Below are 22,299 nucleotides of genomic sequence, written 5' to 3' on the forward strand. Positions count from 1 at the left end.
GATAGTACTTATGCATGTTTTCTAGAATAGATCTTTTAGTTAAGTATTAAGTATTTTGGGATTCAGCCATGAGGGCAGTTTAAGAACTGAAGGTAGAGTGTGATATATTTAGTTTATCTGTCCCTTAAGCCTAGAACAAGCTTCTCCTACCAAACAGAGTTTAGTGTTGAAAGACTGAAAAGAACCAGATTCCTGAGGAAATAAAATAATTTGTGGCATAATAGGCTTAAAATTGAAACTGTCAAATGTTTGATAATATAAGAGCTATCACATTTCAAGGGTATACAATTTCTAATTTGTGGTTGTTACTGACATTTATGTTTTTATAGATTTCTAAAGCACAGTTTTGTGCTTTAGCAGTCTGCTAGTACACTTTTGTGTTTAAATAGCTTTAGATGAAGATATCAATTATGTTTACTAAAGTTACCTCTGAAAAAATTAATTAACATTGATAATGGGAGCACATCTTATTAGATTGTCAGCGTCGTCTCTGTCCTGGACACATGAAAATTGATGGGAAAGTGTTATCTGTATTTGTGAAGTCTAGTGCTGGGCAGTTTATTTGTGCTATCAGTATTTTTAAGGTTGAAAAACATTGTTGGAGGAATTTCAAATTGTGCTAGTGAATGAGATTGATCCTCATGCATTCAAATCTACTGTGCAATTCTTCCCTGAGAAATTGTTGTAAACTTTATTAGAAAGAAATTTTCAGATCTGGGTCTAAATCATAGCCTGTGTTAAAATCTCTACTACCCATGGATTTTTATTTAAGCTTATTATCTTCAGTATGTTTTTATTTGCTTTGGAATTCCATTTAAAAAATAGAGTGCTTAAACCTACAAATGCTTACATGAATATTTTGCTTAGAATGTAAATATGATGACTGAAATTAAAGTATTGGAAAAGCTATGATAGCATATTCCTTTAGCTGTGTAACACTGAAAAAGAGTACCACTACAGACATCTGTGAGGATCTCATTCATTGGGCAGCAATGATTTATAGCAATTTGTGAGAAAAATATTGATGGTTTATAAGTCACCTTTGGCATTGTTACCATCAGTGTTCAGAATTGTGTCATGGTAACAATAAGGGTATATTTAATAAGCATGGTTTAAAATTGTCTATGAGCTTAACAGAACTTTAATTTTAGAATGTTTCATTGAAAAATTGGAAAAATATGTTCTTGCATCATACTTTTAAGAAAGGGAAATTTAAAATTTGTCTCAGCTACATCAGAAGTGTTTTAGTCCCAGGTGTTTTGGAACGCATTGGAACAGTAAAATTTATGTATGACTCTTGCTATTATTTGAGATAGAGTATCTGATGCAATTTAGCTAAATTTTATTTCTGAATAATACCACCCTCTTCCAAGGTGTTCCTGGTATCAATTTAGTTGTTCACTAAGAAAAACAAAAATGTAGGTAGACAATAGTAAATAAAAAATATATGCTGAAATTATTTGCTCATGGACTGTTAGGCCTTGACCTTCTAAAAATATGATCACATATATAATTATTTTTACATGTGTAATCCTCTTGATCAGCTGTAGTCGTTTGTAGAAATTGTGCTTGCATTACAGCTCTACAAGACTGGCCAATTATAGTATAGTCAGTATAGATATATAACTGTATATAAATATATATAAGAATTATATATATATATAAAACTGTTATATACACATGAATATATGAGTTCTTTTCCTCTATAGAAATGAGTATTTATAGTGTCTAAATGCTTTTCTTAATATATTTTAAGAGTCAGGTGCTCTATAGTATCTCCATAATAAAACTGAATTTTAAAAAGGCAATGCCATAGTTCCAAAATCGGAACTATGACAATTGGCATTGTCATAGTTCCAAAAATTCAAGAATTACATCTGTCTAATAGGACTATCATTACTATTTCTTAAGGAAGGAAAAGAAAAAGACTGACAGGGGAAAACAATATTACCTGCCATTTGTCTTACTCCAGGTGGACCCACCGTAACATATTTTATTTGGAAAAAAAAATACTGAATAACAAATATTTTCGCAAATTTCTGCAAACTCTCACTTGCTTAAGTCACTTTCTCAGTGGATAATATCACTGGGAAGTACTTTGTGTAAATAAACACTTCCAAGATCTAGTTTACTTTGTGTATGAGAACTTGAGGCAGTTTTCAGATAGAATTTTCAAGCTATAAGTCTGAAATATGAAAAAATGAAAAATATTTTAAAAATGCTTAATAGATTAGCTCATGAGTATTTCCTATAAAACTAAAGTTCTTGTGTTTTCTTGTACTGAAACAATTTGAAAATCCAAACCAAGGTTGTAGTTAAGATAAGTATGCTGGTTCTTACTGAAACAAGCATATTTGACAGACTAAATTTATCTGGTGAAATTAAATAACAGAGAGGATGCTTTGCATGTTTATCAGAGCTTTTGTATTTGTGGATTATTTTAATCAGGACAGAATTTTCTCAAGAATGTAACAGCAATATGCATTTGTCCTATACCATGATATTTTTGTTGATCTGATCTTGTATAAATTCATTAATTAGAAAAATGTTATGACTCATTTTCTGATGGCAAAAGAAACTTCTCAGTCACTTATCTTGGACTAGTCCTATATGTTACTGCTCTGAATTGTTTCAAGCTTTACTTCATTAGGGATTTAACATAGCCTTAATTCAGCCATCTGTTACGGGTTTGGCAGGCCAACAGATCTGAGGTTTTGGTAAGAGCTTTAGAAATTTCCCACATTTTTAAAGGTTAGGAAGAGAGCTACCTTTATGAATAGATTTTGAAGAATTCTCAGCAAGACAATGGTGCAGAAGTGGGGTAAAAAATGCTTGTCATTCTCTGAAGCTCAGGGTCCTCTGTCTGCCTTTAGCTTTGCTGAAAGGCAATTAGCATTTCAACTAGCCAATTTGGTTACATGCAATGAAGTATGTGGGTTTGTAATTTGCTGCTTTTGGCTTGGTGCTGTTGAGAACTAGCTTTGTGTAATCCTCTCAAAGCACCTTTCTTTCCTGCATAGTTATTGTTACTGGTCTTAAATAACTAATCAACAAAGAGGTTTCCTTGTCTTGGACTGCAGGGTGCCTTAGAAGAATGAAAAGAAATACCCAGTTAATAAGGGAATTATTCTAATTATTAAATAGTGATTAATAAATTGTGACATGGGTTAAAAGGTTTAGAAAGTCAGGCAAAGTAGAATACATGATAAAAGTAGTGTAAGAAGGCTTTGGATCCAAACAAATTTTGCTTAAGGGTTCTCTTCTCTCAGAAATAAATACTTTATCATGAATTTATTAGATACATATTTAGATAATTTAGATAATTGTGTTTTATCTAAAAACAAATTGCCTGGATTTAAGGGATAAATACATAGTATAGATTAGAGTGAGGGCCCCACACTAATCATCTTTACAAATTACACTAATGTGTTTTTACTTGTACAGAAAGAAGTCTTTGGGGGACTTTGTAACACACAGATTCTTTAATTAGTTGCAATCTAATGAAAAATTATTACATTTTACTGTAGAAAAGAAGCTGGTTTTATATATGCTTTAAATTCTTGTATCAAATAATATGCTTTTATGAACTCAAGAAAATCTCGCTGATTCAATTATTGTAATAAATAGGGAACACATTAAAAATTCTGTTTGGTTCATATATGTGTATTAAATTGTGAGAACCCATAATGGATAGCAACAATTCTGTCAGTGTACCTGAAACAATGCCATCTAGTCCTCGCTGTGAGGTTTAATCTTACTATTCCGCACCCTAAAATTTTGGTGTTCTTTCTTGCAATAAAATTATGTATAAAGTAGGTATAATTATGCTTCTATTTTTAGTTTGAAATATGAAAAAAATAACCACTGTACTGCAGAAACTCATGATTTCTTTTTCTGTTATATGCTATTCATTCAGGCCATGAAACTTCCTTCACAGCAGATAGTAGGTGTTTGAAACTGTGATTGTTTTGTCCTCAGCTGCCAACATATGTTCTCAGCATTTATTATGTCAGAGCATGGAGGATGTGCAAGAAACCTCCAAAGTTCAGATCCAAATGGAAATTATTGTGAAGTTTAAGATCTCTACTGAAGTATAATAAATGGCTGATTTGCCATGAAGCCAGCAGACCTTCATCAGCTGGATTTCTGGTTCCCTATGTGTTAAGAGTCTGATCCTGTGGCATGCTCAATCATGCAGTTACTTCTACAAATATGAGCTGGGAGTGCTAGGCATCTTAGTGGAGGGCTTGCTTGGTTTTGATTTAGTTTGTTAGTTGGTTTTTTGTTTGTTGTGTTTTTTAAATCCCCTTGCTTTTTGGTGCAAAAACCAGTTTAAGAGAGTGTATAAGTGCTTACCCATGTAATTATTTGTCTGAAGTTAAAGTTACTTGGTGCAAAAGTTACTAGATGCAAAGTTACAGGTAAAAAGCTAGCCCTGGTTCTGGAATACCTGGTAAATTAATTTCTGTTTGTGAAAGATGTCTACTGTGTTCATTAGAACTATATGGGTGTAAGATGTTTTCCAGTGTGATGCTGAAAACTATATATTTACCTTTTACTTAAACTTGTACTGTATGTAGGAATGTTCAAAAACAATGTCTTGCTTTTCACAGTATGTAGTTAAACCTATATAATAATAGATTCTTGTCAATTGTGTGAGATAAATTGAAAGTTATGCAGATGAATTCAGTGTGCTTCAACATTAAGCAAATTCAGATCTCTAATGGTGTATTTTTAAACATTGTTAATTAGTGGATTTCAGCCAAAGTTTATTTACAATAAGAGAGATCAGACTCTGATCTATGTTCTAAATTTAAAATCACCTTAATAGCTCCAAGTTGTTGCACTGGAGGTACTGTGGGTAAAAATAATCCAGATCTACAGCTAGTCAAAATTATTTATTGGTTCTCTGTTTGACATGAAAATTATAAGGTAGTTGCAGATTTTTGTAGAAGATTTTTGTTTCCTCTGCTTGCTGCTAGAAGTGCTGGATTCTACACTGCATGAGAGTTTTGCCCTTTATTCGCTGCTCAGAATTAGAGCAAGTGTTTACATCAGAAAATCTCTGACATTGCTGGGCAAAAGAGATAGCATTTGGTTCTTCATTGATGATTAGTTTTAGAACATAAAAATTAAAAACGCAGTTTCAATCTACTCCAATTCTTCTGAGAAAATGTAAAGAAATTGCCAGAAAACTTGCAAGGGGTACTCTGGACTTCTTACGCTTTTTAACTCTGAGCGACCTCTCACAGCAGGATGAGATGATTTGGAATTCTCCTTATGCTTCTGTCTTGGCCTCACCTTTACTGCTTTACGTATTGGTTCCTGGCTGTGAGGATAAATGTACCTTCCTGACTAGTAAATATAAAAATAGTGGCAGTCAAGTGAAGTATACTTTTTTCCTTAGCATAAGATGTCTGTTTTGAAGGAAGCATGCCTTTTCTAAGAAAGGGTGATTGAATGAGCAAGAATTATCATATGAGGATTTTCAGGTTACATTAAATTTGCCATTCCCAGTAATACCTATGGTAACAGATAACATGATTTAAGAAAAAAATGCTGCAAACATTAGAAAGAAAGTGGTCAGGGGGATAATTGACTGATGGCAGTGTCATTAATTTCAAATGCAGATAAATCTTTTTAGCACCTGATGTTCATTGATACTGTTCTGTCAAGGCAGCAGTAGTGACTAGGGAAGCAGGCAACTGAGGCCAAAAACTTCAGGGTAGTGAAAGTGGATCAAGGGGTTTTTAGCACCTAGTAGTGCTAAAAATTTGTGCATTGGTTAGCACTTTCCTGTGTTAGTAATAAGAAGGGGAATGTCTGGTATCTGGCATACCTTTGTAGTAAAGAGAAAGTCAGGAGAACATATAGAAGAATGGAACACTGAAGAATGTTCTTGGAAACTGGTGAGATAGACTCTGCAACTGTTAGCATGGTCCAGAGATGCACACAAAGTCAGTGTAATTCTAATTTTTTATTCACTTTGAAGCAGGTTGAGGGCAAAAAGGGGATATAGGTGGATATTGTTTTGAAATAACACCTTTTGAAAACTCTCTTTTGCAATATATATGAGAGTGAGAGACTTACTTATTCCACATTTAATCAAAAAGCTCAAACCAAAGAAGGAAGAACAACCAACAGAGCAGGTTTGAGTAATATCTGCTATCCATATGCCGGTTTTTGTTGTGTCCTGTTTTTTCATATGTGTGAACTGTGGGAACTTTGAGGCAAGGAAGAAACAAGTCTGAAATAAAATATTTCTCCTTTAATTTGGAGCCTTGACAACATAAAAAGGAGAAGTTTAGTAAATCAAAGTTTTTATAATCCCGGTTGCTTTCCCAGGTTATTCTCCAATACTGTTGTATATGTCAAGAGGTTCTGAGAATGGCTGAAATAAAAGAATGATGTAAATATGGATGGTTTCAATATGTTTCTACAGCAGGTGCAGCAGTGGCAATGACCTTGTGAAACTTCTTGCTCTACGCTGTTCCTGTGTCCTACAGAGAATTGCCACTTCATGTATGAAAGAGCGCATGTATCTGTCTTCTATTGTATTCAGCCAAAGATGCTGCTGGGTGCTGACATCTCTGCTGTGAATAGACTTCTTTCTGGCAACCATTGATAGTTGTAATGCTGTACTCCATGCAAAGTACGAGGCATGCCAGTTTTTTAATTTTCAGCTTGGCTGGGTATTTGTAATCATGGGAAGTAAACAAGGGCAGGCAGTGAAAAGTGGACTTACTCTTGCTTGTCTGTGTCTGTGGGCTTTAGCAATATACAGTGAGTTGTTTAATGATGGGCAAGTGGTAAATCAGGTTGTAGCTGCTGGATGGGAATGGCGCTTCTTCAGCTCATTGCTTCTCCTGTGAACAGCAGTGACAAACTCTGAGGTAAAGAGTATTTAATCCCTTGTTCCATCTGCTACTTTGTTAATGAACTCTCTTTCTTTTGCCACTTCCCATTTCCTGTCCAGCATTTTATGCTTATTTCGTTTCAGATTTTTAATCTGGAGCAGCCCTTTCATTTCCCTTCTTGGTCTCTCCATGTTCCATTGGGCTATAGATTCCCTCACACTTCAAAGAAAACAGCCAGGAGCTCTTTTCATTCTTAAGGGTTTAGTTTATTAAGCACAGAAGCTGGTGTAAAAATCTGCTGAAAAGACCATTCATTCCTTATAAACCTTAAAGTCTTCATCTGAAATTTGTTCCAAAAACTGACTGGGAACAGCAAGCTAATCCTGGTGATTCACCAGTTTCATAAGCGTTCCTTGGACAACAGATTGAAATGCTATTCCTTATATAAACTGTGACAGTATTGTGGAAATTATTGTGTGGAATCAGTATATGATTTGTTCGATTCTACACTAATATTTCGTATTTCAGTGGAAAATTCAAATTTGCTTCAAAAAGTGTCATAAGATGCATACTAAAAGAAAGTGTTAGGGATCATGACTCAGAATTCTGATATAGATTTCTTTACTTTTTAAAAACTATATGGTTCAAGGATGAGATGTTTTTAAAATCCTTTAATACCATTAAAATGTCTAGATTATTATTTGAAAGGTATGGTTTTATGATAAATAGGTATGATTCGTGCTGATAAAAATTGAAACAGTAATATATTGATACAGTAATTAATATTTGAGAATATTAAAATAGTTAATAGTTAAAAGTTGTAATGCCAAAGAAGAGAGGGAAAGGAGGGGCTCCACCCACCCTTCTTTCCCAGCAGATGTTTTTCAAGAACCACAGGAAAGAAGTTGAAGATACAGTTGCTAAAAATGACCAAGAACCCGGTTGGGTCCCAAGAAAATGTTAATTATAAGGGATTTATTGCCTTGATATGTAGATGCAGTGATACTTTAGTCTTGGCTTACATTGTACTGGCTTGGTGCATATGTGTAACCCAAAGGTGAATTAAAGGACAACAAAGAAGACTACAGGGCCTTCATCAGTGACGATCCCCAAAGACTTGTGCGACCACCAAACCGAGTGGTGGCGCATGCGTGGTAAAGGTGGTGAGGAGGGCGGAGACAGAAAAATGATGAACCGAAAATGGGAGGAGATGGTATTGACATATGGCATATAAGGGGTGATTTTCACTTGGCAAGCTTGTACGTGAAGTGGCAAGGGTCATTGAACTCTGCCCTCCATACCCCGCGGTTGCTTTTGCTTATGCGCTATTACTTGAACCAAATTATCCCTTGTTTATATATTTTCTAAACTATTTAATTAAAATTGTTACTACTTTTAATACTGTTTGGCCTTTTTATGATGGGATAATTGGGCAAACATAACAGTTTGGTTTTGATGCCAGAAAATTTTATTATGAATCACTTATAAACATCATCTAGGCCTCAGTACCTAGCATTGTTTGGAACTACCACTGGTACTACAAATGATTGTTTGAAATGGCTTAACTGAAAGCATGACAACAATATAGTTAACCAATTGAACATACTCTAAAGATGTGTGATGTTCTATTGCTTGTAGTTGTTATAAAACATTGCAATGACTTTGGCTTGTTAAACTAATTTAACTAGAATATGTTAATATCCTGGATGGACAGAAGTGAACTCAATAATATTTAGCTGAAACAGAGGGGAGTACTTAATCACCAAATGCATGGTTTACCAAAACTTAGTGAACAAGGACTACAGTTTCATCTTAATTTAAAAAGCAAGTTACAAATTACGGTCACCAGTGGTTTGATGAGGTGAGGGAAGTAAGAAAGAGTCTTGTAATCCATTGTCTTGCAAAGGCTTCTGCTGAACTTTATGCAATATAATTAATAAAAACCAAATTGTATTCCCACATAAATTAATGTAGTGTATAAAGTGAGTTCATTTTTAATTAAGTAAAATACTGGGACCTATAATATGTCTTCAGCTATTTGAATAAATTAGTCTTCTCTTAGTCTTAGTGTATGGTTTTTTATTATATTACATTGTATGAATTTAAAAAGAAATCACGGTTTTAAAAGTGTAGTTTATATAAATAGAGTATAAACTACTTCTGGTAGGCTGTGCAAAGTAAATCTTAGTACAAATAATGTAACAAGGGAGGATACAAACCAGCTGAATAATTGATGGTATGATTGTGAAACTTCTCTTGTTCCACAGGAGTAATCCTATAGTTTTAGAATGCTCTCTAGTAGAAGTAATAGAATTCAAGTAATTCTAAACTTCGTAATCTTGCCCTCAAGGATCATGTTTTCAGTATTATTTACTAGAAGCATGTACCGTGGGAAGGTATTGGCGAAGTCTATGACAAGGTAACAGCTGAAGCTAAAAGGTCAACAAATTCCTCAGTTTAGGATGGATGGTGCCTGCTTCTGCAGAGTGTCTGAGAGTTTATAAAAGTTAGATAACTCTTTTCTTTCCTGCTTGAAGAGATTTTTTGTTTGTTTGTTTTTTCAGAACAGTTCTACATAAAACTAGGAAAAAAGCCTTTGGAAGTGCTGACAATTTTAAATTCCGGGGGGCTTTTATATATATATATATGTTTTATCTTTGCTTCCCACCATAAGTTTTTGCTGCATTAGAATTACTGAATGGATAGATATGTGAGAATTAAGCATCGTTTCTGTTGTTCTGTTACATACTGAATTCCCAGTAAGAGCCATAGATATCTTGAAAGACTGTTCCTGGTAATAGAAGCTTAGAGTAGTGTGAAGCTATGCAGCAAAAGCATTACTGTGTGACGTTTTTTTCAGAAATAATCAGACATAATTGTTTGAGTGGTGGGTGTGAGAAGTGGGTGGTGAAAAGAGTAGCTGTTTTACTAGAGAAAATAGTCCTGATTTTTTGCTGTTACTTTTTTTTTGTTTCACTGTTCCCTCTGTGATGCTCAACAGATCTAGATGAATTTATTGTTACAGGTAATTAAAATCAACTGACTTTGTCAATCCACCAGACTTTGCTTGGAGGTCCTCTGGAAAACATTGGTGGTTTTCTTGACTGTACTTCCAATTTGGACATAGTTAATAAGCTGTGTCTGTGGATCTCTTTGTTCTTTAGCTTGCCTGGAAGCATTTTGTTTCAAGTCCTCACAACATAAAATTTATCCTTGCCCAGACACAATTTGTTGAAAGATGAATCAGACTTGAAATCTTTCTGAAGCTGCATTAGTTTAAGTGGTCTAAAGGCTATCTTATTATCTGTTCAGTCCAGGATTAAAACTATCTGACTGCAAACATAAATCATTCAGAGTATGTGCTGGACCCCAGCTCTGATTCAAATTTGACAATATTTTACAAAAATGTGTTTTAATGTACGCATGACATTTGCCATTTTAGTGATGATTTATGATTAAATATTCACAACTGCCACTCAGATAATGAGAGCAAACTGCTTTGCAAACATGTCCAATCTTAATGTTATTAATATGCAAATATTAGTGTATTATGTTATGCACAATTTATACAACTGCAATTGACCAGATTTTTCTGGTAATTGTAACACTTGAAATGATGATTTTAAGCAAATTGACATTTTATTTAAATATTTAATTACACAAATACTGCTGGTACCTTTTGTACAGAAATTTTAAGGAGTAATAGGGTAAAATGGTGATTAGAGATTAAAAGAAGCTTGGTGAGGGAGCTAATTCATTTAAAGTTTGATGTTGTAATGCATTTTGATGTTTAGAGCAAACTTTGTTCTCTTGTTTTTTTCCAAAACCTATAAGATCCTTATGATAGCAATCTGCCCTATCCAGCATCCACGTTCTCAGTTCTGGTCAGCACTGTGCAATAAAAGCCTCTGCAGAACAATGCAATAATTTGAAATTTGTTGTGCCAGATTCTTTTAAAAGTTTTTCTTTTACAGTATCACACTTTCACAGATGACTTCCCTGGGACTTAAAATTGAATTTTACATCACAAAACTGGACTCTGATGTAAGAGAAATTGATAATGTAAAAGAAAACATTGGTTTTAAGTTTGCATAACCTAACAGAAAATAATAGATGTTGTGCAGAAACAAATGAAAATCAAAGTTTGCCTTTATAAAGATTGCAATGGCCAAGTAGCACAGATTTTCTCCAGGACAGGAGCACATGAAAGGATCATGGGATAAGATTCAAATACATATTCAAATGCGTGAGGATATTTCATGATGAATAAGATGTCAGAAAATGATCTGTGAGATGACTGCAGGTATCCAACCCTTCACCCTTCCTGTAATTTTTTGTGTGTTTTTAAAGACAATCTAGAGAGCAAAGAAAGTGAAAATTGAACTGTCAACCTTGAAGTTAATTATTGTTGATTGAAAATTAAAACAGTTTTGGTAATGTAAAAAAAAAAAAAAGTTTCTTAAAAGAAGCTCCCTATTCCTCCACTGGAAGAAGTTGATAAGTACTGTCTAGAAAATCACTAAATGAAAATTATAAAAGTAGAATTAGATACACATGATATTTACATTTTATGACTTGGTTGTAGAGGAGGCCTCTGCACGTTTTTATCTTATTCAGACACTCACAAAATGATCATGGTATGTGAAGATTTGAGAGGGATCAACTGGATTGGTAAGGTCAACCACAAATGCTTTATGTATTTTAGATTTACAATTTCTTTTAATATCTTTTTTCTATAGGGATGCCCTCTGCTTCCTTATTAGTTTATTTGCTTTTAGCATTACTCATTCATTTCACATCTGGAGAATCAGAAGTGAAGTTCAGTGGACAAACAGAATTTGTAGTCAATGAAACAAGTACGACTGTTATACGCCTTGTAATTGAAAGGACAGGGAAGCCTGCTAACATCACAGCAATTGTGTCGGTAAGAAACCATAGCAGTTATATTCTCAGTAACTGTGGATAACTTTTTAAAGTGCCTTTTGGGACTCAGATACATGGAGAGTTCTGAGCGTGACTGATAAGAGAGACAAGCGAGAGTGACAAAAACCTCTTTGTTTCTTCTCCTCTGAACTTCTAATTTCACTCTTCTGAGAGGAAGAATAGTCTTTTTCACAATGGTTCTTTCAAGCCTTTAGGTTCTAAGAAGGATGATTCAGGTATGTTAGGTGTGCTGGTTCAGAGGCTTCTCTCCAGTTAGTCTCAGTGCCCTACTGTAAACTTAGTCTAGACCCTTTGCTGTTTTTACATGACTGCCTTTGTAATCTCTCCTCTAAACACCTAACTCACAGTGGAATTAGGGGAATTTTCTTATGTTGACTGAGATGAAAGGAGGGAAATTCTTTTTAGAAGACTTAATCTCGCCAATTTTCACGATCAAATTGTTAATCTAGGTTGAGTGCCTAGGCTGCTTCCAGTATTTAGAATGGAAGGCAGAGGGCTGTTACATTCTAAGGTAAGTTTAATTCATGTAGAGTATTATGAGACATATAGATCTATGCTTCCTGTAGAGGCATAGCTTTTCCAATAAAAAATCTTTTCATGTGTTACATTATGCAAAAGATCCCAAATTGCAGGGAAGGAAGTCTGAAGAAAGTGTTCTATTCATTTTATTGTTTCTTTTTTTCACCTGTTTACTCAGCATGAATAAAATGGGTTATTATCTATGTACCTTCTGTCCAGAAATTAACTCTATGACAGCAGGGGAAAGAATTATGTGCAGCGGGAAGACTTAGTGCAGCAAAGAGGGAGTGAAGTCTGTTTGAATGAGTCTAGAATGGTAATGTAGAACATTGAAGAAGAAGGAAATCACATTTGTTGTGTGTTTATTACAGATTGATGGAGAAAACACAGGAGACTTTTTTGACACATATGCAGCTGCATTTATACCCGATACAGAAACAAACCGAACAGTGTATATATCTGTCTGTGATGATGATCTTCCAGAGGCTGATGAAATATTCACATTTCACTTGACATTACTGGTAAGTTTCAATTTTTCAGTGCATCTATTCCACAGAAAACAGTGGATAATCTAGTATAGGTGAAAGGTATTTCATTCATTCGCTGTAAACCTCAGATTACAGTGTGGTCTTACTGCTTGTGAACAGTAGTAAGTAAGAGCTAAAATCTGCAATCCAAGCAGGATGAAGTTTATTGCTCCTCAGAAAGTTTGCATTTCTGTAGATATCTCTTTGTCATGTTGCTGCACCTGACACTTGAGCAGGCATTGCATTCAGCTGTGGACATTTGAAGGCATACTAAAGCCCAGAAGAGTTAGATTGTGAAGACAGAGCCTTTCCTGTTTTCTTGCCTAGAATGTGCATGGAGGAGAGGGTGGAAGTCACAGAAAAAGAGGATGACTTCCAGCCCTCCAGAAGCAGAGGTTAAATATGACTTATATAAACCCAAACAATTTCTTTTATAAATATTTACCAATTAATTTCTTCATATTGTTCTGTCTCACAGGAGTTATGCTACAAGAGAGGGGTTTACATTCGTGTATTTTTAGCTAACAGTTCATGACTAAGTAAGATGTAAATTCCATAAAAATTTTTTTTTATTTCATTGCCAATATTACACATCTATGGGGATGTTTGCAGTGAATATAAAAATGCATATTTTCCCTTCCTTCTTACTTAGATTTGTAATTCTTGCTCATTTTTGCAATGTATAAAGACTTACTTCTTATAGTTGCTGTCCCAGTAAATCCTTTAGCTGGTATCCCACTATAATAGCTTCAAACTTTTAGCTTTATCCAAAGTTAGGGGAAAAAGAACAACTTTGCAATTCCTGGTAGTGTTAGATGCTTCCTGTATGGTTCTCTATTGATATGCTGATACTAATTGCTTAACTATTGTTAATCACTTGCAGTTTGTTTCAAGCACTTTATTGTTGACTGTTTACAGTGTATTTTCACAGTAATTAGGAATGACCTTAGTGAGTCTATTGCTTTAAATAATTATCATTGTGATATATAACAAAAGGACATACATTTTTTGTAAGCTAATATTAACTCTTAAGAGACAGTAACATTTAAATGCTTTTTTTTCTATTACCCTACTTAATATTTTATTTTGGTTTAAATTGTAGAAACCATCTCCACGGATAAAGCTTGGCACTCCCAACTCTGTCACAGTAACAATCTTATCAAATGACAATGCCTTTGGAATAATTTCTTTTAACATGGTATGACTTTCTATATAGTATATCTTAGAACATTTTAGTAAATATAATGGTGAAATTGTCAAAGATGGTGGTTAGTTATTCACCCAAATCCCTTGAAGACAGATTCTGAGTTACGTCTCTGAAAACATCTCTTGAGATAATTGATACATACGTATGCAATTCATACATATATACAGCTTTAATATTTCTGTATGCTTTTAGGTGTTGAAATGTTGCCTGTGATCCTCAAACTTGAATGAATATCTGTGTTGCTCATCTAAATATAAAGCTTTTAGAAATTGTTCAGCCCCTCAGTGTACTGTAGAGGAAATGAGGACTAATATCATAGGAAAGTTAAAGAGGTGACTTGGGAATTTTAAGAATATATACCTTTTTCCCCATCTTAAGTGGACAATTTTATAGTTAACTTTATTTTGCTGTAGGAGCAGCAGTCATGATCTATGCATAATGTAATACCTTCTAGGGATAAGAGCAGTGTGACTCTAGCGATATGGAGGATATTTGCAATAATACAAAGTTTGTGTTAGCAGAAAGGGAAACTCTGCTTTATTGCTGGCATTGTGGCAGTAAACTTTTTAGAAGACTTTCCTGAAAAAATCCAATATGAAAAGTTTTAGCACCATAGTATTAATCCATGCTGCTCCCTGAAGTGTTGTAAGTCTTTGAAATCTCTCAGCTATAACAGTTTGATACACAGAGTCCATTGTCTAGTTATCTAACAAATGAGACTTTAATGAAGAAAACTGTTGTATTCATATTGTTATCATATTTCTCAAGTCCCATACCTCCTTGGTGTTTTCTTATGGCTGCAGATCTTCACAGCACTGACTCCTTCTTTGGGCTCCCTCAAGGCTCTCCCTGACCTGCCAGCTCGCCCCCTTTTATCCCAGTTATCTTCACTAGCCACAGCTGCCACCCAGTTAAGGACATCACAGCTGCAGCCCATTTAGAACAACTAGGATTGGGGCAAGGCCTATGTACAGATAGTCAAATACAATACAGATATTTTACTAGGACTCCTACTATAGAAAACTATTTTTAATAGGGTTGGGAACTCCTGTAAATATGACCAGTACTCATATGCCAGTGCTTACTTAGTGTATCGTAACTAAACTCATTTACAAAAAAAAACCAACCACCACCAAAAACCAAGAAAACCCACTCAACGTACATTATGATAATTTTTTTATCTCAAACCTTTCAAGCTTTCTATTAGCTGAACTAATTGGTTGCTAGGAAATGTATGTCATCAGCAGACTGGTTTGCAGATTGGATTAACTTGTCTGTGGGAGTTTGGTATTTCTATGGTAACAATTTCTTCTGTCTGCTGTGATATTTGATCTGTGCCTGATTGCCTGTCCCTTTTCTTCCTCATTAGTCTGCCTTTATCACAGTGAATGAGCCTAGGGGCAGAAATGAACTTGTTCCTCTCACTCTAATCAGGGAGAGAGGAACCTACGGGACAGTCATTGTAAGTTTTGAGGTGAGTTTATCAAAAAAGCATCTTACCTTTTACTATTTGATGAAGCTGTGAGGCCATAATCATAACTTATCTGTGTGTTTATTAAAGTGAAAGGACTAAATAGCTGTGTCTCCATTTGTTAATTCTATTTTATAAAATGGGAAGTTACTACTTTTCAAATGGAAAATATTGCAATTATCTAGCTGCTTAATTTAGGACAAATGAAAATATATTAAAAAATGAGTATTCTATGTATTTTAGGAAGATACTTGAAGCAGCATTTTTTGGTATTATTAGCAAACAATGTCTGAGTGTGCAAAAAATGTCTTGTATATTTTTCAAAGTTTATAAACACCTGACTTTTTTCAAGGTGCCTTTGCCACCTTCAAACATGTAAATGTAGAGCTCAATATTAAGTGAATTTCTGTATCTATAAGATTGCAGTTTGGATTCCCAGACATTTAAAGCTTTCAAAATCATTACTTGAATATTTAGGCCATTACTCATATACTTCATGTGAATTACTTACTTTATTGTGAAAGGGGGGATTTTCTTTTCCTTGTTTGGTTCTGATTTAATTACATTCTTTAAAATTACAGGTAATTCTTTTTCATATCAAAATTCCTTTATCAATTGTCATCAAAGATTTAATCTAGATGTGCCAAAATCTCAAAAGATTTGTAGTGGATGTTCTTGCAAGCTAAATACAGCATGTATAGATAATGCTGAGAGATTCTTAGGTTATTTATTGCAGATGTATTTGTTTTTAGTCCAATAAATTCTGCTCTCTGCAAAATTTATCAGGTTAATCACAAAATGTAGTTTATATACGTATGTTGAAAAAAATTTACAAGATTTTCTCAAACAAAATCCTAATATATTGCCTCTATGGGTCTTACTATTTTTTCAGGCTTTAGTATTAAGTGTAATTTCCTTAGTATCACAAGTCAAGATAGAAAAGTCACAAAATGAGTAATTGCTATTATCTTGTCTTGAAACTGATTAGAAAATGCTAGTTAAATTAAAAGAGCATAAATATCCTTTTTATTATTTAAAAGAGTCAGTTATGCATCAGTAGATACCAAAGAGTTCTCAAAAGGCCTGTATGGGAGTAGTTTTCTTTCTCTGGCAATACATAATTTCTACAGAGTGCCTACTCTGATTTACTCCATCTTCTGAAAAAGAGTAGATTTTCACAACTGAATGTGTGAGCATACGATTGGGAGTGAATAAATAGCAATTTCTTATACATTTCACATGCTGTATATTGACTACTGTCCTGGATTTTCATGCATGCTCTATATATTCCTTACAATAAAAACCAATTATTTGCAGGTAGAAGATGGACCAAACCCAGCTGAAGAAGACTTCAGTCCAGCCAGGGGAAATATTACATTTACCCCTGGGAGATCAGTGTTGATTTATAATTTAACAGTACTTGACGATCAGGTAAAAACAAACTGACAATTTTTGGTTTGGATGTATAGATTGACTGTTGTTCTGGAGGGACTTTGTATATTATGTTATTAAAATGCTTGGCTTAAACAGGGCTACAAGTCCTTCTGCTTCATAAAGTGATGTTCAGTTTTGTCTGTGTAGGCTATAATTTTATCTTTTCAATGTTGCCTCTGTATTTCTCATCAATTAATATTTTTAGTTTCTGAATATACCCTGACTGCTCTGACTAGATCTGTTAGGTGCTGTACAGTGAAAGTATAAATGATCAAGAAAGCTTTATATTTTTATTCAGATGGAATAGTGAGGTTCTTGTATTGTCAAGGATGATGGTTTTTAACTACATAGAGGTTCATCTATTAGACTGACATTTCTATATTTAACTTTTCTGTGTGAACTTGATACTGAACAACTTGATAAGGAAATTCACTAAAAAATTACATAGGGGAAAAATGTCTGTGATAAAAGTGGGAAGCTTTTAAGCTAATTATGCAAAATAGTCTCCGAAGTCTGTACTCATACTAGTATTTAAGAGACTGTGCCAAACTGCCATGTAGAAATATCTCTTTCAGATTAGTTGTATTAATTCTGTAACTTGTAAATGAAAAGAATTAATTTGGTTTGTGGTGAGATGGGTTTTTTTTTCCTCTGAGAGGTTGTTCTAATGCTCTTTCACTCAAAGTTTGATCTGTGTAGCTGTGGTGGTCCACTCGCTGGATGTCTTCTGTGGCTGTACACAAAAGGTTAATTTTGTATAAAAACCCTTTATTGATGATGTTGATGATGATGATGGAATGCACAAGCATTCAGTGTTGCTCTCAGAACTTAATTTGCGCTGTTAAGGTCTGAAGTTAAGAAAAAACTCTACAAAAGGTATTGTTCTGAATTGCAAAGCCTTTTTCCTACAAAAATTAGGTGACTGCAGCTCTGATATCTACAGTAGCATATTTATTGTAATTCTATTGTGTACATTTCCTTTTTAAGTGAGGAATAATGGAGACTTTTTAACAGAAAATGAAAGAGGCAAATCAACACTGAAAATCTTTTATATTGCTGTCTTTAAGTCTGTCTGGGTTTTTCATTGGTCAAAAAGATGCCATTAAAAATTCCATAGTGTTCTGTATCATCTGTAAATGAGATGTTAAGATGTAAACTGCAGCTAAAGTTGTGGATATATTTTGACTCTCTTGAATGTATCTTTTTAAATTTTGCCAGATAGAATATTAGCTAGTCAACTAAATGAAACATAAGTGAGCATTTTTTTAATGAGGTTGATGAACTGTGTTGTATTCAGTATAGGAAGCTGGTGGCTGAGATGTTCCAGATCTCACGCTGACAACAAACCCTGGTATCAGTCAATGGCATTATGCATGTTTCTGTGCCACAAGCCAAGGGAACTGAATTGGCATAAGCTATCATGCCCATCTTCTAGCCCTAGAAAAGGATCTGAGGGTGGCCAATAAATAAATGAATGTGAAAGAGAAAGAAATACTGGACAGCAGGGTTTTCAGAAGTTGTACTTCTGTCCTGGAGTTCCTCTCAGAAGCAAATACTACTGGTTTCCAGTAGTCCACACTAAGGATGAAATGCAAAGATCACAAATAATTTTCCAATATGTTTATCTATATATATTAATAGCAATATTTTTTCAGTTCCGTAAGTGTAGCTAATTAAGATTTGGGGAATAAAATATAATATCATAGAATCATATAAAATGCTGAGTTGAAAGGAACACATTAGGATTACCAAGTCCCACTCCTGGCTCTGCACATACCCAGGAATCACATGACACCATTTTTGTCCATATATATATATTTATATAGTAATATAAAACAGAAATATCATCCTTAATTCTGTAATTTGTAATTTATAAGCTATTTATTGTCTCCTGCATCAGATATTGGAGAAGAAATAGCTAGAACTAAAATGTAGTTTTAAAAACTTGTTTTGTAAAAGTACCAAAATCTAAATTATTGGTAAGAACAAGAAAACACTCAGATCTGTGATGGAAATTTTGTCTGGGCTTGTAGCGATTCCAGTTGTATAGGCATGGATGGGCCAAGGTAGGTTCTATAAAGAAGTTGCTGTTGTATTGTCTCAGGCACAAATAGAGGTAGATCAGAATCAACATCAGAAAAAAAAGAAAATTTAAATATAGGTAATGGAATGGAACACTTGTTTCCAAGTAGAGATGGCTTTCAAAAACGGCAATTGGTCTTCTCATACTCTCAAGCTGTAAAGATGAAGATTTTTCTGATTCTTGAGTAATTTTTATTTGTATTTGGTTTGACTTTCTACTCTCTTTCAGAAGTATGTTTAGGTAAAATAGAGACCTTAAATTTTGAAAAGGGATTTATAGCATTAGTTAAAAGCAAGACTATTCTCCTGTTATTTTAATATCAAATGAGCTTTTAACCTAGTATGATTTCACTCTTCTGCAAAATGCATAAACCATATTTCTCAATATTAAGCATTCTGCATATATTTGAAATGGGACTCACACACGGTTGCTAATACTATTTTTCCAGGTACCTGAAAATGATGAAGTCTTTGTTGTTTGTCTGAAGAGTGTGGAGGGAGGGGCTGAAATCAACAACACAAAAAATTCTGTTTGGATTAATATTAGGAAAAATGACAGTCCTGTGCGTTTTGTCCAGAATGCTTATATGGTGCCTGAGGAAGATGAAGTGATAACAATCCAAGTGGTCCGTGGTAAGGATGTCACTGGAAAATTAATTGGACCTGATGAAGATGAAGTCTCTGTCAGTTACGCCATCATAACTGGGGATTCAACTGCACATGCACAGCTTAATGTAGACTTCCTAGATCTACAGCCAAATACAACTCTTGTTTTCCCACCTCTAGTTCACGAAACATATTTGAAATTTAGGATCCTTGATGATGCCATACCAGAAATTGCTGAGACCTTTCAGATTATGCTTCTTAAAGACACTTTGCAGGGAGATGCTGTTTTGATTTATCCATCTGTGGTTCATGTCACTATCCAGCCGAATGATAAACCCTATGGAGTGCTGTCAATCCACAGTGTTCTGTTCACTCATACTGTTATCATTGATGAAGATCAAATTTCAAGGTACTACAGATCTTAAAATCTAGTATCTAGTCAGTTTAAGAGATTTATTTGTAATTGTTAAGACTCCTTAGCATATCATTAAAGTAATTATAAAATCACTACTAAAATATAATGTAGTAATCACTTAGTGTGTTGTTATTATCAGCTATATTTACAAAGATTTCAAGGAAGTGGGAATGTCTAATAATGCAGAAAGTATTTTAGTATCTGTAAACTATATGTAAATAAGCCATAAGTATTCAATCATATTATCAGAATAGTGAAAACTCCTAATCTAAAGGTAGGACCAGTGAAGCTGTGATACTGCTACACACAGTTTCAGTGGGAAATACATTTCTGTCTTCCACCCTTGGTGTGTATTTGTTTTTACTATCTATAAAGCCAGTCTCTGATTAAAGAAAAAAAAAGTGTTCAGCATCTCCCATTAAATAGTTACCTTAAACTCAAAACCAATTTAAATATTTGTAATTTTACATAGAGACTAAAATCGAAGTTTTCTACAAATGTTATAGGCAGACTGATACACAATATTGATAATCTCAATAAAAATGTCTAATTACTGCTAGCTCATCCAAAAAAAAAATGCTTCAAACTATCATACTGTGAGAAATTTTGGAAGAATAATTTATGGTCTGCAGCCAATATTTTAGGTCCGTACCCAACACTTGAGTATTTATCTTTCTTTTTTTATACACAGTAAAGAAATAAATCTTGCTTTCTAGATGTTTGTAAGTCATGATTTCCAGATTTTTTTTTGTAGTCATGCACTTGTCAGATGCAGGCAACATGGCATTTCCAGTACCATAAGTATCAGTAGCTGAATATTTTTTTAGTACAGGGGCAAACAGTTCATTTAAGATCATAATTTCAATGCCCATGCCTCATAACTATTCATGTTGTAAAATAGGCAAAATGTTTTCTTAAATTTGATTTGTATTTTGCAAGACAAATATAAAACACGCCGAGACTCCACTCAGTTCTGAGTATCTTACTTGCTGTAAAGAAAGTGAGATCTAACACGTCTTCTGAGATTTTACAGAGAGTTTGTGCATAAATGCTCAAATCTTACATATGTATTATGATTTTGCAAACTGTAAGCCTTGAGTCAAGTTGCAAGCATTTGTACCATATAGGTCAGTATAAATATTTTAGGGAATTGGTAACCATACATGCCAGTAGTAATTATGGTTTGTGGATTTTGTTTTCATTCAAAACTATAGGTTTGAAGGGATCACAATTGTAAGAAATGGTGGAACACATGGAAATGTTTCTGTTTCTTGGGTTATAATCCGAAATAGCAGTGACCCTTCACCTGTGAGTGCAGACCTATTTCCAGAGGCAGGAGAGATAAGTTTTGCTCAAGGAGAGATGCTGGTCACACTGCATCTGAACATTATTGATGATGATATACCAGAAGAGGCAGAGCCTTATCTTCTGAAACTCCTAGCTTATACAATACAGGGAGGCGCAGAAGTCAGTGAGCCATCTGAGGTAAGTTTACTTTAGAATTCTCTCGGAGAAGGTACTTTTGGAGAAGGTATTTGGAGTAGTAAAGACATTACCAGTTTTAATAACATTTATTGAAGAATTATCTGAACAGGTTAAAAGGTTTGGTCTTGGATAAAAATCAAGAAAACTGATCCTTAATATAATCTTAGTATATAGGGCCATATCTAAAGTATTTGGCTGAGTATAGTGTACAATGCCAGACCCTTTTACTGTGGTAGAATTCAGCTCAGATTATTCCCAATGTGCTAGGATTGAATAAATGCTGTCTCGAGTGACTGTTTTCTAGCAGAAGACAGGAAAGTTATTTTCATTTGTTCCTTTGCTATTTTAGTGATTACTGAAATGTTTACAGAGTAACAGCTTCAAGGGGAAGCTTTGGTGATTAAGTCTGTAACCTATGAACAATTAAATAAAGGGTGGCTAGACTTGCTGACAGTTTTGTGACTCAAATCCCTTCCTTGTCTTTCTCAAAAATGGTTGAAATGAGCTTGGTGAATAAAACAAAATCCTTTACAATCTAAACATTTTTAAATTACTCAATTTGGCTGCTGAACCAAAAAATCAGTTATTCAGAGCTCATTCTGGCATATGCGATGAAGCATAGTGGGACAGTTGTCACTGTCAGTGCGATACTTCTTGTATATAAAGAATTCTTTGAGGCTGTCCATCTGATTTCTTTCCTGATGCCTAAGGAGATTAAGGAGAAAAATGTGTGGTGACTGTTAGGAGATGAT

General features: G+C 34.2%; 1 protein-coding gene across 1 annotated transcript in view; it reads left to right on the forward strand.

Moving 5' to 3' along the window:
* Window positions 1–8,004: 8,004 nt before the first annotated feature.
* The window catches only part of ADGRV1 (adhesion G protein-coupled receptor V1), a 262,471-nt gene continuing 248,176 nt past the window's right edge, over window positions 8,005–22,299 (forward strand). Inside the window, exons 1-9 of the mRNA XM_059493101.1 lie at window positions 8,005–8,070; window positions 11,443–11,494; window positions 11,597–11,781; window positions 12,692–12,841; window positions 13,950–14,045; window positions 15,424–15,528; window positions 16,843–16,956; window positions 19,491–20,056; window positions 21,277–21,547. Of these exons, the coding sequence (XP_059349084.1) occupies window positions 8,005–8,070; window positions 11,443–11,494; window positions 11,597–11,781; window positions 12,692–12,841; window positions 13,950–14,045; window positions 15,424–15,528; window positions 16,843–16,956; window positions 19,491–20,056; window positions 21,277–21,547 (1,605 nt within the window). The remainder of the gene's footprint in view (window positions 8,071–11,442; window positions 11,495–11,596; window positions 11,782–12,691; window positions 12,842–13,949; window positions 14,046–15,423; window positions 15,529–16,842; window positions 16,957–19,490; window positions 20,057–21,276; window positions 21,548–22,299) is intronic.

Source organism: Ammospiza nelsoni, chromosome Z (genome assembly GCF_027579445.1).
Source record: "Ammospiza nelsoni isolate bAmmNel1 chromosome Z, bAmmNel1.pri, whole genome shotgun sequence".
NCBI lineage: Eukaryota > Metazoa > Chordata > Aves > Passeriformes > Passerellidae > Ammospiza > Ammospiza nelsoni.